Source organism: Camelus ferus, chromosome 10 (genome assembly GCF_009834535.1).
Source record: "Camelus ferus isolate YT-003-E chromosome 10, BCGSAC_Cfer_1.0, whole genome shotgun sequence".
Classification (NCBI taxonomy): Eukaryota; Metazoa; Chordata; class Mammalia; order Artiodactyla; family Camelidae; genus Camelus; species Camelus ferus.
In genome coordinates, this window is record NC_045705.1 from 31,114,553 (window position 1) to 31,130,585 (window position 16,033).

At 38.2% G+C, this 16,033-nt stretch overlaps 1 protein-coding gene across 9 annotated transcripts in view; it reads right to left on the minus strand.

Annotated features, from left to right (window-relative positions):
* Positions 1-16,033, minus strand: part of AGBL2 (ATP/GTP binding protein like 2) — a 36,884-nt gene that overhangs the window by 15,815 nt on the left and 5,036 nt on the right. For 8 of the 9 annotated variants that reach the window (XM_032488674.1, XM_032488672.1, XM_006190284.3 and 5 more), the window contains exons 5-10: positions 15,330-15,383; positions 14,351-14,536; positions 11,439-11,546; positions 5,953-6,106; positions 3,473-4,255; positions 1,823-1,979 (exon numbers count right to left, since the gene is read on the minus strand). In XM_032488674.1, the coding sequence (XP_032344565.1) occupies positions 1,823-1,979; positions 3,473-4,255; positions 5,953-6,106; positions 11,439-11,546; positions 14,351-14,536; positions 15,330-15,383 (1,442 nt within the window). The remainder of the gene's footprint in view (positions 1-1,822; positions 1,980-3,472; positions 4,256-5,952; positions 6,107-11,438; positions 11,547-14,350; positions 14,537-15,329; positions 15,384-16,033) is intronic. The other variant, XM_032488675.1, reaches the window with a different exon arrangement.

The window sequence follows — 16,033 nt, forward strand, 5'->3', positions numbered from 1 at the left end:
AGCTTATTTTATTTAATTTTTTTCATTTTCTATTTTTTTTTAACACCTTTATCATGGTATGGTTCCTGTACAGTAAACTACACGCATACAATTTCAGATGTACAATTTGATGAATTTTGATAGACGTATACACCAATGAAACCACTACCACAATCAAGATAGCTAATGTTAGCTTACTTCAGCATTCAAGGCACTAGCCAGCCTTTCTAACACTTATTTTCTACCTTGCCCCAACCCGAACCCTCGGATCCAGTTGGGTTTATCCTCTATCTGCGACTGGAGTATGTCCCAGCCCTACAGTCTCTGCCTAGAACTCTCCCGCTCCCTCACACTGACATTCTTCCTGGCTTGGAGTTCAGTATCCTCCACTGTCTTTCATGACCCCCCCAACTCCTTCCTCCTTTGGAGTTGGTAACATATACTTGGCACCTATCCCAGCCTAACTTATCCTGTTGAGAATGTTTGACATTTGGAAGGCATCTCACTCCCAGTGATTTCTAAATTGTGCTCTCTGAAATCCAGGGGTTCTCCTGAGGAGCTCTGGGGAGCTCCTGCCGCAGCGACCAGGAGGAGGCAGGACGGGCAGGCTTCCACGCCCTCCACGTGCTTCCATTAGTGCAGATCTGCTTTTCTTTGTTTTAGATACTGGGTTCTGGATGTGATTATATGAAAAAAAAAAAAAAAAAAAAAAAAAAAAGAGAGATCCCTGGAAAAAAATAGGAAGACTAAAAAAGGAAAAGAAAAAGAAAGATGGGAGAGAGGGAGAATGAAGAAAAACTTCCTTTTTCTTTTTCTTACATAGAAGAGTAGCAGATACAAAATATTTGTCCTGTATGTCCTTATGTGAGAAAATATGCACTATCATTTTACTACTTTTCTAAATCCAACCTAACTTCTTCTTTCTAATGACAGTTACATTTTGCAGATCTGTTCATGATGTTGAAAGCCAGCTTCTAAACAAGTGCCCACACAGCTGTCACAGAGCTGTTACTCAGTCGACTGTTAAGGACTGTCAAGCTGTTTTCATTAGCCCTTTCATATCTTACAGTTCTACGTGACCTTGTATTACCTGAACTTTTCTGTGGCGGCTCATATAACACTAGCATTTTGTTTGTCCTTCAATCCCTTCTTCCACTGACAATGACAGGATGAACAATGACAGAGAACTCCATCTAGTAAGACTTTGAACTTGTGCCCAGCAAAGTAGCCAGAGCAATTTAAAAAAAATCATCCTTATTGAGATATAACTCACATACCATAAAACTGACACATTTAAAGCACATAATTCAATGGTTTAAATATATTCACAGGTTTGTGCAACCATCACCACAGCCTAAGTTTAGAACATTTTCATTTTCCCCAAAAGAAACCCAGTCCCCATTAGCAGTCACTCCTCACACCACCCTCCCTGGACCAGCTCCAGGAAATCAATCAACTACCTTCTGTCTATATAGTTGTGCCTCTTCTGAACATTTCATAGAATGGAATCAGGTAATATGTGGCCTTTTGTGTCTGGCTTCTTCCACTTAGCATAATGTTTTCAAGGGTCATACATGTCCTAGCATATCAGTACTTAACTATTTTTATTGCTAAATAACATTCCATTGTATAGATATACTACATTTTATTTATCTTTTTGTTGGTCGATGGATACATAGTAATCCTTAAAGCCACACCTTTCTAAATTTTTGAAGTCAAGGTTGCTGGGACTTACCCAGATAATGAAGAGATACAAAGCAGCAAATCAAACACGGCCTAGAGGAAGCAGTGAGTTATCCTTCTCCCTTCTGTCAATGGACAGAAAGTTACCTTACTTGCTTACCTTATCTGGTGCATTTTTGCTTAACATTAAAGGAAAGACTCGCTCATGAAGCCAGAATTTGCGATCGTTGTTATTGCAGCCATACAGGAAGATATTATTCTTACGGCTGTGGCCATGGAAATCACAATACAAGAGAACCTCCCTTTCTTCAAGAAGTCTATTGGAAAAAAAAAAAAGAGCAGTCTATTGAGAGGGCAAAGGATTCAGTGGACATACAAATGCATGAGAATAATCAAGGGTCCTTTGTAGTCTCTTCCTTAAGTATGTCTGTTGTTACTTTGCCTTCTAAGAAAATTTTAACTCCTAATGGCCCCCAAAGGACCCTGTCCCCAACCTCAGCCTCTGCTGGAAACATGACACTGGTTCTCCTTGCCCGAGTTGGTCAGAGGGACTTGAAATGGGTGATGGAAAGGCCTTGTGTAAACTGAGAAGAAAGTGGAGAAAATCTATTTAAAGAAAGCTCACTCTAGTGCAGACCTGTCGAAAGAGGAGGAGAGAGGCTGTTATTGCAGGGAGGGAAAAGAACCAAAGAAGGCCTTGGTTTCTGACATTCCAGGGCTAGCTCCTCTGAGACTCAGCTCTTCTTTGTCTCCTGATCACCAGGACATCCATTTAATCTTCCAAGCACGGTCACCTTCTTTATGTTGATGATGAAGAAGAGGATAACAACAATGTCACACGTTTACAATGCGCAGGGTACTGCACTAAACAGACTACATGGATTATCTCATTGAAGCCTCACGGTAAGCACCCAAGGCAGGCATTACTATCCCCATGCTACAGATAAGGAATCTGAAGCACAGGGAGGTTAAATCACTGAAGTGGTCACAGAACCAACCAGTAGTGAAACCAGGTCTCAGACTCAGGCCTGTCTGACCCCCAGGTACAAGCTCTACAAGCTCTTAGCTATTCTGCCTACCAACCCAACACCACTCCCAGCCTTTCACACAGATGTGGGGAGAAAGTGTGTGTGGCCACATGTTCTTATGTGCGGCAGTCTCATTTCCAGTGAAACGGAAGCTTCTTTAAGGTGGGTGCTATTACATCATAGGCTTCAACTGTTTTTACAAAGGCTTGGAAAATGTAGACTGATTTAGTATTCTTTCTTTATGAGAGGCAATATAAGATGGCAATAAGGAACTCATACTCTGCAACCAGAGAACCAGCTGTATGACCCTGGGCAAGTTATTTAACCTTCCTGAGCCCTAACTTCTTCATCATATACAAAATGGGGATATTGATTGTGCTACCTCATAGGGTGAATGTGACGATTAAATGGGTCACTTGGGGAAGGCACTGAGAATACTGCCTGTCATACCTAAGCAGTGTCTAATTATTAGGTGCCATTATTATTATTATGACACATGTTTCATCAAGAAGACCTATGAACTCCTTGACTTCTGACCTTTTCCACTCAGTCGCTTCACTTATAAGTGAAATGCCTCTAGCTGAAATGCTGTATGCTCAGTTTCAACCGAATGATAAGACATGATTTCAAAGTTTGAAAATGAACAAACCCACGTGGCTGCAAAGAGAACAGCGAAGACTATCTCCAAAGCCACACCGCAGTCCTCCAACATCAGAGGAGACCTCACACCATCAGACAGTGCTCATAGCATCCAGAGAAAGAGCAGCAGGTAGAGCTCTCACCTCTTGATCATGTTCCTGGTGTGCCAGACGCAGGGGAAAGACTCCTTCAGAATGGTTTTATAATGCCTGTTCAAGTCCCTTCCGGCCAGCGAACACCGATAATTCCCCACGATCACCCCGTCTGGATTTAACATGGGAACCACTTTGAAGATAAAGGTATCTCTGAGGAGCTGGGCGTCTGGGGAGTTGCTCAGGATGAAGTCCAAAAAGCCCTTCATGATCCAGGAGCCGTTACTTTCCCCGGGGTGCACTCTGGCACTCAAGACCACAGCTTTCTTCGCAGCTGCCTCTTGAGGGGTGCGGGCTGGGTTGGTGATGGTGAGCAGGTAGACGGTGTTTCCTGCTAGGCTCTGGCATAAAGTTCGGAGTTTGCAGAACTGAGACTGGACAGGGTTGTTTGTCACCGACAGTAGGTAGCACTGCAAGTCGGTGTACGTATAAGGGTAGAAGTGTGCAAAGAAGCAGGTGTCCTGGTCATGTGGAAACTGAATGGTCCACGTGAGACAGTACAAGGGCTGCTGCCCATCATCCGAGTTGTTCCTGTAGTACTTGATTTCATCTCCTTCCCTCCTCCAGCCGATGCTGTGGGTTTTGGCATCCAATTGGGAATAAAAGAGAGGCTTCATCCCGACAGTATAAAGGCTCTTGGGCTTTAGCAAGTTGACGATGGTGAAGCGGTAGGTGGCATCCTTTCTGGTGTTCTGAACTCGAAAATAAAACCACTGCGTGTGCTTTCTTGTGTAGAGGTCAGTTCGCAAGGTGAGTTCATACGTGTAGGTGTCTCTGTAATAGAGAAAACAGAAGAATATCTCTGTCATTCCATACCCCCTTCAAAAAACATAGGGGAAAATGCTGTTTTCCCCAATTAAAAAACAGGTCTTATTACAACAGAAAAGCCTGCTCCTTCAAACATTTATTTTCTCATTTCCTTTGTTCTCTAACTCACATATTAGGCTAGCAGGAACTTGAGGGAAGATAATTTTTTGGGGGTGGGACAGGAAGAGTCTCAAACTCACAGTGCTGCACAGCATGTCTGGGAATGCTATGAGCTTCTTGGCATCTTTCTAGAGCATCCAATAGCAGTTTCTAACCACTTCAACACATTTCTCTGAAACACACTGAAGAGCAGTGAAGCCAGAGCCCTCTGCTGGCTTTCGGTCACATCCTGGACACCGTCACTGCAGAGGAGACCCTTCAGCCCTCTGTGCTGTTTTATAACCGATCATCACTTATTTGAAAATAAGGGGGCATCTCTGGAATGCTTTCACCTGTTGAACTTGCAGAAGACAAGACACAAATGCCAAAAACCACGAGACCAAGTTCACCCACGTGCCTAAACAGCGAAATGCAAATTAAAATAGGATGTCATTCCCCCCTCCATCTCATCAACATACCAATGTTGGGAAACAGGCACTCTCACACACTGCTGATGGGGGCTGAAATCACAGGGAGGGCATTTTGGCAAAAACTAGCAACAGTGAAGTGAGTGAATCCTGGCCCAACAATTTTATTTCTAGACTGTATCTCATAAAATCACACATAATTTATAAATATAAATGCCTGAGTGTTAATTCATTAAGAAAAAATTATAAACATCTTAATTTCCCATCAGTTAGGGTCAAGGTAAATAAAATATGGAGTATCCATACAATAGGACAGTCTGAGCTGTTAAACACGAGGAGTTACATCTGTGATACTGCTTTAGAAAAACACCTAAAATTTATTAAATGGAGAAAAGCAACATGAAAAGCAGTATGTATACCATTTTCCTAATATATATATTAATATATAACTTGTGCATATTACACATATACAGAGGGAGAGAGAAAAATTAATAAAGTATTATCAGTTGTTGCATCCGAGAGGTATGATTATAAGACTTCAATTTTTTATGTTGGCATAAAAATATATAGTATTTTTATTAATACTATAAAAAATAATAAGCAGAAACCCCAATTAAATAAAATTGGGAGATCAGCAGGGGGAGCTCTCATGCCCTGCAGCCACAGCCAAGCCCAACAAGAAGACTTTCTTTCCCGGCAAGGACTCAGCCAATAAAAAGCCATGGACCCTCTGTTTACTCTGGGCCTCCCAACTCCCTTTTCCTCACTGTGAAAGCCTTCTCCTTCCCTTGCAGCGTGGGACTTGCACGTGGTTTCCCAGGATTGCAGACCCTGAATTGCCATCCTCTACAGATCCTAATAAATGGATGCAGAAACAGCTGATGGACTATCTGTTTCAGGTCAACAATACAAATTTCAAATGTGCACTAATTTCTTTTGGAAGCAGAAAAAACAATTTGGATAAATTTTTATTCTGGGGGAAAACACAAGTCACAATTATTCCATTTTTCTTCATCATCCTCGTAATTCTTTCTCATCACTTCTTTCAGAAACTCTCCTGGCTCCTAACACGATTCCTGAAGACAGTTCTGTTATTTCAATCATCATCCCTTTGGGAAATTCCTCTTTGTTACTCACACTCTGACAGCTTTTTGCAGGTTCCCACTCTCAAACCTCGATTCGAACAGTAGAGTATTATCTTCTGGTCCTTGCAAGGTGACAGCGAGTTCCTTGATAACCCCTCGTTTGCCTCCCACTCTGGAACGGGTGAAATAGGAATCCTCCGTGGGCACTGCAGACAAGATGGATGTATTCAGGCCAGGATCTACTCAGAATCCATTTATTCAGCAAATATTTATTGAGCCCTCCGCGTTGACTATTCTAGGTTAACAACAGTGAGATTTCAAATTTTCAATTGTCCTTGCTGAGACTTTTAATTTTTAAAAATGTATTTCTTCGAAGAACTTTAAGTGGTTTAGAGGACTTCCTTTTGCTGCCTGGCTACCCTTGGCATCTCAGATACTTCCTGTACCCATCTAAACCCTCATTTAAAAGGAGGTTGGCAAAAAATGACATTCCAAGTGGAGCACCTGAAAACATTTGTAATCTTATTCTACAAAAACAAACAAAAAAACCCAAATAGTACTTATTAATAAAAAAAAAAAAAAGAGAGAGAAGAGAAACGGAAAAACAAAAAAGAGAAAATAAAGTACAGTCCTTATCATTTTTTTGGTGTATCCTTCCAGATTTAAATTTAACAAAAACAGAAGTTTGAGAAGAATTGCCATGGGTAGTTTGCCTGAGATGGGAACCAAAATGTCATAATAGTTAGTGAAAAGGTTATGATTGAAATTTTATCTTTAACATGAAGCTAAAACAAAAAATTATGAAGTTTATTTTTATTCTTATTTAAGAAAACTTATAAAACTTGGAAGAATAATCAGTTGTTGATTTTTTTTTTTGGGTGGGCTTGCAATTTTTCAGATGAATTCAGTTAGGGTGTCATGTGACACCTTTGATTTTTGCAGTTGCTTTTGCAAAACTCTTGTAGGGCTCCAGTGAATGAGAATTAATAAAATGGCCACACTTAGGCTAACAGATTGCTTATTCTTATACTTGCCCTTAAAACGGTCAATTAACCTGACTGACCAGTTGCTACTCACAGCTCCAGGCCCATTGTTAAAATAAAGCTATTAATTTTACTGCTTCTGCTTTATTCCAGTAATCAAAAGTAATAATTATGCTTGGTCTCTGAGTCATTCTCCAGGGAGAAGGTCACGGGACTGTAACCTTATGAAATAGCTTGAGTTACCAAGAAGATCACACCTTGGGTGCTTATAAGATAAAGAGATTGAAAGAGCAACAACCACTAGCCTCTGTACAACTGGTCACCTGGAGACACCATGATGCCACTCTGAGTCTTATAAGAAGAAAATAATCCTGTTGTTATCTATGCTTTATTAAGCTATGGCTATATAATCACCCTGCCCCATTCCCAAGATGGGTTCATAGTTTAGAAAGCACTAGCCTGCTGTGAGGACCCTTTGCCCAGCAAAGCAATAAAGCTGCCTCTTTTCTTCTAAGCTCTAAGACTCTGTCTCTGAGTTATTTGGCTCATCAGGGATGGGGGCTGATCTTTCAGCAACACCAGTTTTCTGAAGGCCTTTCTTTGTACCACAATATTCTTCTCAGTGTGTCCAGAATAATCTATTTTGTCATCTTTTGTTGATTTTTCTCTTTAACTGTTAACTGATAAAAAATTTCTAGATTCTTATTTGTCAGTGGCTTTGCAAATGATACAAGCAATTTATCAATTTCATACAATCCTGAATCTCCTGTAAGTTCACTTTGCAACTGATTTTTAGTGTATTTGCTTCATACTGTCAGATGTTAATAATATTTACCAATCAGCAAGTGACTGATGCCAACAAAGACGCTGTCCATGGGGCTTGCTGATAACACAAGCATTTAACAGAAATGTGTATGGGGCCTGATTTTATAAGTAGTTAGTTCATTAGCAAATATTTTCAAATTATGATGACTTTTGCTTTGATATGCAATCTTGTCACTGCGGAGATTTAGCAAATAAATATTTGGATAATAAATGAAAGCAAAGGAGAAAGCAAGCATATGAAGTGAGTGAAAGAAAAAAACAAGCACAGAGGAAGTAGCAGCAGCAGCAGCAAGAGAACGTGTAACCCAATTACGAGCCGAGGACCTGGGCTGTTCAGTCTCTTCATGGAACCACAATCAAAGTTCAGACCAGCAACCAGGTATCATTAATATAAGGATTTCAATATATTCTTGAGTCTCTCAGATAACATTAAAAATGATCCAACAGAGGAGGCGGGGAATAGCTCAGTGGCAGAGCACATACGTAGCATGCACGAGCTCCTGGGTTCAATCCCCAGGGCCTCCATTTAAAAGAAAAAAAAAAAGATCCAATTCATAGCCCACAGTGACATTTCTCAAAAAACAAAACCTCTTTCTGTTTTGCCCCCAATATTCTTATAGCATGTAGTTGCTCTAGGGCTCCTAAAACGATAAACTCCCAGATTCTCCCTGGAGCCCCATCTCAGTTTTCTGTTCCTTCATTCCTCCAGTAGAGTGGGCTCAACTCTCCTAGATGAATCCAAAGGACAAGAAGATCAAGACAGCTGCCACAAAGGTGTGTTAACAAGACAACAAGGACTGCTCACAACAGCTGCAGTCACCAGGAGAGTGAGCTCTCGGCCCCAGGGCTTCTTCCTATGCAGAAATACCCCTGAATAAAACAGATGAGGCAATGGGGATTCATGGGCATCAGGTTTACTGAAAATGACTACAGCAAGGTCAACGAGAGGTAAATCAGGCTTACAGTATCCAATAATTTCTGAGGTTGTAGGAGTAGGACATTCCCTGTTATTTATAACCCAAGTCTACCCACTTATGATCTCAGATTTTAAAGTCTCCCAAACTCCTCAGACATTCCATAAGGTGGAGCTAGGTGCACCGTGAGTTGCTTCACCTTTTTATTTCACTGCATATAGCTTTTCCCAAAATATTATTAACATGAGAACTCAAAATCAAGGCAACTGGGAATGCAGCATGTGCAATCACATGTCAGCTGGGCCTTCTCTGCAAAAATTGGCTCATTTTTTTTCTCTCCTTGTAGGAATATAAACACACTGCAGCCAGGGGGAGGGTATAGCTCAAGTGGTGGAGCACAAGCTTAGCATACAGGAGGTCCTGGGTTCAATCCCCAGTACTTCCTCCAGAAGTGAACAAACCTAGTTACCTCTCCCTGCCCAAATAAAGTAGTTAAATAATATAATAATAAATTAATTAAAAAAACACACATTTGTGGCCCTTTTATATTTTTGGTTATTTCTCCAAAACCTCCCCTGATTCCACCAACTTAATACATTCTATTTCTATTAATTATATTTAGTACATATTCTTCCTCCAATAAAATAGATTTCCTTTCTGACCCTTACTATGTATTGGCTCCTTGTTCTTTAACATGACATTTCCTTTCTGTCTTAAATGTTACTATTATCACCTGCCTCACATCCTCCCCAGAACTTTTTTTTTTGATGCTGTAAACTCACATTTTTCAGTTTATTTATTTCATGCATTAGGCATGTGTTCCACATGGGTCTATGGGAGTTGTTCTGAGAAACTGAATGTGTGGCTTTCTTCTCTTAACAGATTTGAAGCTTATTTATTTTCTTTTTGATGTATGGACATCTCAATATAACAAAAATGTTTCACATCATTTGTAAGTCACCGAATTCAGCCTGGCCCTGTGTACAGCAGAATTTTTACTTCTTTTAAACACTTTTTAATTATGACATCTCCCCAGCACTTTTTATAGTCTATTTTCATTATAGCTATTTTAGTGGGTGTGAAGTTGATTCATCCTTTCCATAAATATCCTTTATCAAGCAGAGGAAATTTCCTTCAATTTCTGGTTTTTGGAATGTTCTAATCATGAAAGGCTGGATTTTGTTGAGTACATTTTCTGCATTGGTTGAGTTGATGATGTATTTTTCCCCCTTTGTTCTATTAATGTGGTGGGTTACATTGATTTTCTTATGTTGAATCACCTTTGGATTCCTAGAACAAATCTCCCTTAATCATGGTGTATAATCCTTTTAATATGCTGCTGGACTTGGTTTGCTGGTATTTGGTTGAGGATTTTTGCATTTATATTCATGAGGAATACTGATCTATAGTTTTCTTGTGGTGACTTTGTCTGGCTTTGAATACTGGTTTCATAAGAAGAGCTGGGAAATATTTCCTCCTTCTCCTCTGTTTTCAAACTGATTAAAAATTAGTACTGTTTCATCTTTAAATTCTTGAAACAATTCAGACAAAACCTGTCAAGTCATCTGGGTCAGGGATTTCTTTGTAAGAAGACTATAAATTAGTAATTTAATTTCTTTGTTACAACTTATTCACACTTTTTATTTCTTCCTGAGTCAGTTTTGGTAAATTTGCTTTTCCAACATTTTTTTTCTGTTCATCTATGTTAATTTGCTAACATAAAGTTGTTAATAGCATTACCTTATTGTAATTCTTTTGATTTCTACAGAGTTGATGTTTATGTCCCCGTTCATTCCTGATTTTGATAATTTGTGTCTCCTCCCTTTTTCTTGGTAGGTCTGGCCAAACTTTTGTCAATTTTGTTGATGTTTCTGAAGAATCAGGTTTTAGTTTGATTTTCTGGATTATTTTTCTGCTTTCTATTTCACTTATTTCCACTTTCATCTTTATTATTTTCATCCTTCTGCTTGCTTTGGACTTAGTTTGCTCTTGTTTTTCTAATGTATGAAGGTGGAAGCTCAGGTAGGTGATGTGGGGCCCTTCTTCCTTTCCATTATAGGCATTCAAAGCCATAAATTTAGCTTGCAGTGCTTTAGCTGTATCCCATAGACACTGATATGTTATCTTATTTTCACTTGGCTCAAAACATTTTTGAACTCTTACGATTTCTTTAACCCATGGCTTACTTAGAAGTGTGTCGTTCAATTTCCAAATATTTGTACATTTCCCAGATTTCATCCTGTTGATTTTTAATTTAATTCTACAGTGGTCAGAAAATATATTTTGTAGGGCTTCAATCCTTTTAAATGTATTAGGACTTGCTTCACAACCTAGCATATGGTGTATCCTGGGGAATTTACCATGTGCCCTTGAAAAGAACGTGTATTTTATTGTTGGGTACGGTGTCCTGCACGTTTTTATAAAAGACATGCATTTTACCCCTAGCATGCCTACAAATTAATGCAGGAAGCCACAGAGTAAATGACAGTCAAATGCACATACCACACAGTACTCACTATAGTACAGGAGATGGAGAAAAGAAGAGCAAATTCCCCAAAGATTCAACATCTGATTTTCAGAAAGGAGAATAGTAAGGAAGAAGCTGTAAAATGGACTCAGAACAATTAAGAAAAGGTACTGTCATATTAAAAAATAAAAATTTAAAACTGATTGGTCATATCAGGGCTCCCACTCAGGTTGGTCTGGAAAAGACAGTTTATCACTAAAATATGAATTTTTAAAAATCACTTTTATTATAGAAAATATGTTTAATGTCATCATTATTAATCATTCACGGTTCAGTGTAATGACAATACCTGAATCTAACTGATAGACAACTGTGCCTCCTTCCTCTCCTACAATTTCTGGTATCTTTTCACTTCCCGTAGGTTGATAGAAATGTTCTGGTTGAGGTGGAACCCACTCTGAAATAAGACATTAAAAAAGTATAAAATAAGAATATAAAAGGCACTTTATAAACTAATATAAAATTATAATAATAATTATTCAAATGGCTAGTTTGGTTGAATCAAATCAAATTCCCACCCTAAGTTTCCAGTTTGTTTATAAATTAATTATATCTTGCTTCTTTCTATAAAGACTATGGAGACATTTTTAACAAAAAGCATATACAACAAAAATACAAATTTTAAACAGAAGACTTAAAAATAAGCTAGAAAGGTCAATACAGTTCCTGCAACAACTCTTCAAAATTTGTCTCTGAGCTTCCTTTTTGAGTTAGGAAAATATGATCAGCTACATACTTTGAATTACTATAGAAGAAAAAGTATAAATTTCTTCAGAGGAAACAAGGCTTTTTCATCAACATTCAATTTTAAAAGATTTTCCTATGGGACTGGGGCAATTCCTCAGTATCATTTTAAGTACAGTAGCCACTGATGAAAACCAAGGGCATAAAAAGACATAACTCAAATTCAATAGTACATTAAAAAAATTATACATCACGATCAAGCAGGATTTATTCTAGGGATGCAAGGATGGTTCAATATTCAAAAAACAGCCAATGTGATACACCGCATTAACAAAATGAAGGATAAAAATCATATAATCATTTCAATAGACGCAGAAAAAGCATTTGACAAAATTCAACATCCATTTTTGATGAAAACTCTCTACAAAGTGAGAATAGAGGGAACATACTTCAACATAATAAAAACCATATATGAGAAGCCCACAGCTAACATCATACTCAGTGGTGAAAAGCTTATGCCTGTTCTCACCACTTTATTCAGCAGTATTGGAAGTCCTAGCCACAGGAATTAGGAAAGAAAAAGAAATGAAAGGTATTCAAATTGGAAAGGAAGAAGTAAAACTGTCACTATTTGTAGATGACATATATATATAGAAAACCCTAAAGACTCTACCAGAAAACTGTTAGAACTAATAAGAAATTCAGTAAAGTTGCAAAATATAAAATCAACACACAAAAATCTATTATGTTTCTATATACTAATAATGAACTATCAGAAAGAGAAATTAAGAAAACATTCTTATTTACAATTGTGTCAAAATAATTAAATACCTAGGAACAAATTTAAACAAGGAGGTGGAAGACCTGTTTGTTGAAAACTATAAGGCATTAATGAAAGAAACTGAAGACACAAATAAATGGAAAGATAATCTGTGCTCATGGTTGGAAGAATATTGTTAAAATGTCCATACTACCCCAACAATTTACAGATTCAACGCAATCCCTATCAAACTTCCCATGGAATTTTTCACAAAAATGTAACAAACAATCCTAAAATTTATATGGAACCATAAGACCCCAAAGAGCCAAAACAATCTTGAGAAAGAACAAAGGTGGAGGCACCACGCTCCCTGATTTCAAACTCTATAAGCTATACTAATTAGAACAATAATGGTATTGGCATAAAAACAGATACATAGATCAATGGAACAGAATAGCGAGCCCAGAAATAAATCCATGCATATATGGCCAATTAATTTATGACAAAGGCTTCAATAATATACAATGGGGAAAGGACAGTCTCTTTAATAAATGATGCTGAGAAAACTGGCCAGCCATATGCAAAAGAATAAAACTTGACTACTATCTTACACCATACACAAAAAATCACTCAAAATGGATTAAAGACTTGAATGTAAGGCCTGAAGCCATAAAACTTTCAGAAGAAAACATAGGAAGTAAGCTCCTTGACAGAGGCCTTGGCAACGATTTTTTGAATCTGATTCCAAGAGCAAAAGCAAAAGCAAAAGAAAAAAAAGCATAAACAAACAAGTGGGACTACATCAAACTAAAAAGCTTCTACACAGCAAAGGAAACCATCAGCAGAATGAAAAGGCAGCCTACTGAATGAGAGAACGTATTTGCAAAGCATATATTTGATAAGGGGCTAACATCCAAAAGAACTCATGCAACTCAACTGCAAAAAAAAAAAAAAAAAAAAAATCCGATTTTAAAAAATGAGCAGAAAATCTGAAGACATTTTTCCAAAGAGGACATACAATGGCCAACAGGTATATGAAAAGATGCTCTACATAATTAATCATCAAGGAAATGTAAATCAAAACCACAATGAGATACCACCTCACACCTGACAGAATGGCTATTATCAAATAGACAAGAAATAACAAGTGTTGGGGAGGAGGTGGAGAAAAGGGAATGCTTGTGCACTATTGGTGGGAATGTAAATTGGTGCCACCACTATGGAAAACATTTTGGAAATTCCTCAAAAAATGAAAAATAGAACTACCATATGACCCACTAATTCTGCTCTTGGCATTTATCCAAAGAAAATGAAAATACCAACTTGAAAAGACATATGTGCCCCCATATTCACTGCAGCATTATTTACAATAGCCAAGATATGGAAGCAACTTAAGTATTCATCAATGGATGTAGATAAAGAAATTGTGTGTGTGTATATATATATACACACACCCCCCCCCACAACTTTATATATATAATATATATAATAGATGTATACAAAATAGATATATATGTAGATATATAGATATATAATATATAACATATATAATAGAATATTATTCAGCCATAAAAAAGAATGAAATTTTCCCATCTGTGACCACATGAATGGACCTTAAGGGCATTATGTTAAGTGCATTATGCTCTCTTACATGTGTAATCTAAAGAAAATGTGCTTCACCATGTAGAATTTAAACTGTAAGGTCCCGTAATTCAGTCTGTCAGAACAGGAAGCCCAGGACATGTAAGTCACGTTACCAATGTGATGAATGTTCTCCTTGATGACCTCACATTCCACTGGCCACCTTGGAGCCTGCAGTGGCCCGCTGCCAGAGAAAAAGGCAAAGAGACCTCTGGGTTCTCGAAGACGCAGGTTTACTTTGCCAAACTCATCGTGAAGAAGCTGTCTGCTCTTAAGAAGTGGTGAACTCAACATAAGAGAATCTGCCAAAGGGAAAGTGAATGAGTGTACAATTTCCTTGTCTTCCTCGGCAACGTCACTGCTCAACTGTAACAATTACGTAATTTTAAGCACCATATTAAAATATTAGCAGACATGCAATCCTATGACATGTTTCTCTTGTAAGGAGATTAAGTCCAGGATGGCAGCATGGAAATTACAAAATATTAAGTTAAAATTCTACACAGTCTATTGAATATTTAAATGTAAGGTTTTGGAGTAAGTGAGAAGAAACTTTTTCTAAAATCAAAATTAATGGGTCAAAAAACAATACAAAAACAGAAACAAAAAACAAAATTAATGGGTCTAAGACATGTCAACAGTGGGTTACAAATAAAAAGTTACCATAAAATGCGTGTTATTATTTTTATTTAGAGAGAGGCAAAGAAGACTTTCAATTCACCCACTAGCATTTTAGATAAAAGTACATAAAACTTTATTAGCGACAGTGAAATAATCTACAAACTGAATTTCAAGTTCATAATATAACCATTCAAAGGACAGAGAGACTTAAAAAACAAAGAGGAGGAAAAGATAGGGGCAGAAGAGAGAGAAAGAGAGGTCTTGAGAAATAAAGAATGAGAAAAAAGAGGAAAAGAAAGGCTTAAGGAGAAAGGGGGAAAAAAAGGAAATGAGAGGAAGAATGAAAAGACAGGAAAGTGGGAAGGATAGGCAGAAGGCCGCTGGAGTGTGGCTCCCAGCTCTGGCGGGGAGGGCAGGGAAGACACGCCCCCACAGAGGAGTTTCGGTTTTCTGGTCTGGAAGGTAACGAAATACCTCTGTTCACAGCTTCCATCTGTCTGTGCACAGCTGAAGATAGACAGCTAGGCCCTAGAACGAGGGAGGAAGCATGGTTTGTCCTACAGATCTTTGTCTTTTTTTTCCTGCCTTATCCCCTTGTATCTCCCCCCTCCACGCCCACTTTAGGCCCCTGCATTTCTATGTCTAAATATTTCCCCTACTGTTGAATTGGCGGTGGAGGGGGGAGGCAACAAACATTGGAAAAGATGGTAAAACTGCTCAATCTCACTCATAAAGAAATGTAAATCAAAAAGACAGGAAGATGACCAAAATGACCAGTTTTTAACCTAATAGACAAGAAAACATTTACAGGCTTTGACGTTCATCCTGGCAAAGCTTTAAGAAAACAAGTACTCTCAGAACCTGCTGGCAAAAAGGCAAACTGGTGTAACCTTTCTGGAAAGCAATTTGGCAGTAGCTAGTAAGACTTAAAATACACAAACCCTTGATCCAGCAACCCCAGTGCTAGGAATTACCTTACAGATGGTCTCACAAAAGCTCGTCAAGATACATGTACAAAGATGGTCACTGCAGTAATGTTCAAGTAACAAAAATGTGGACCAACCAGACATCCATCAAAAGGGGAGTTAAAATAAACAGAACATAGTAATGAGATGGAATACTGTCGGTGCCCTTAAAAAGAATGAGGTAGATGTTTTTCGTGCTCTATGAAAAGGCTC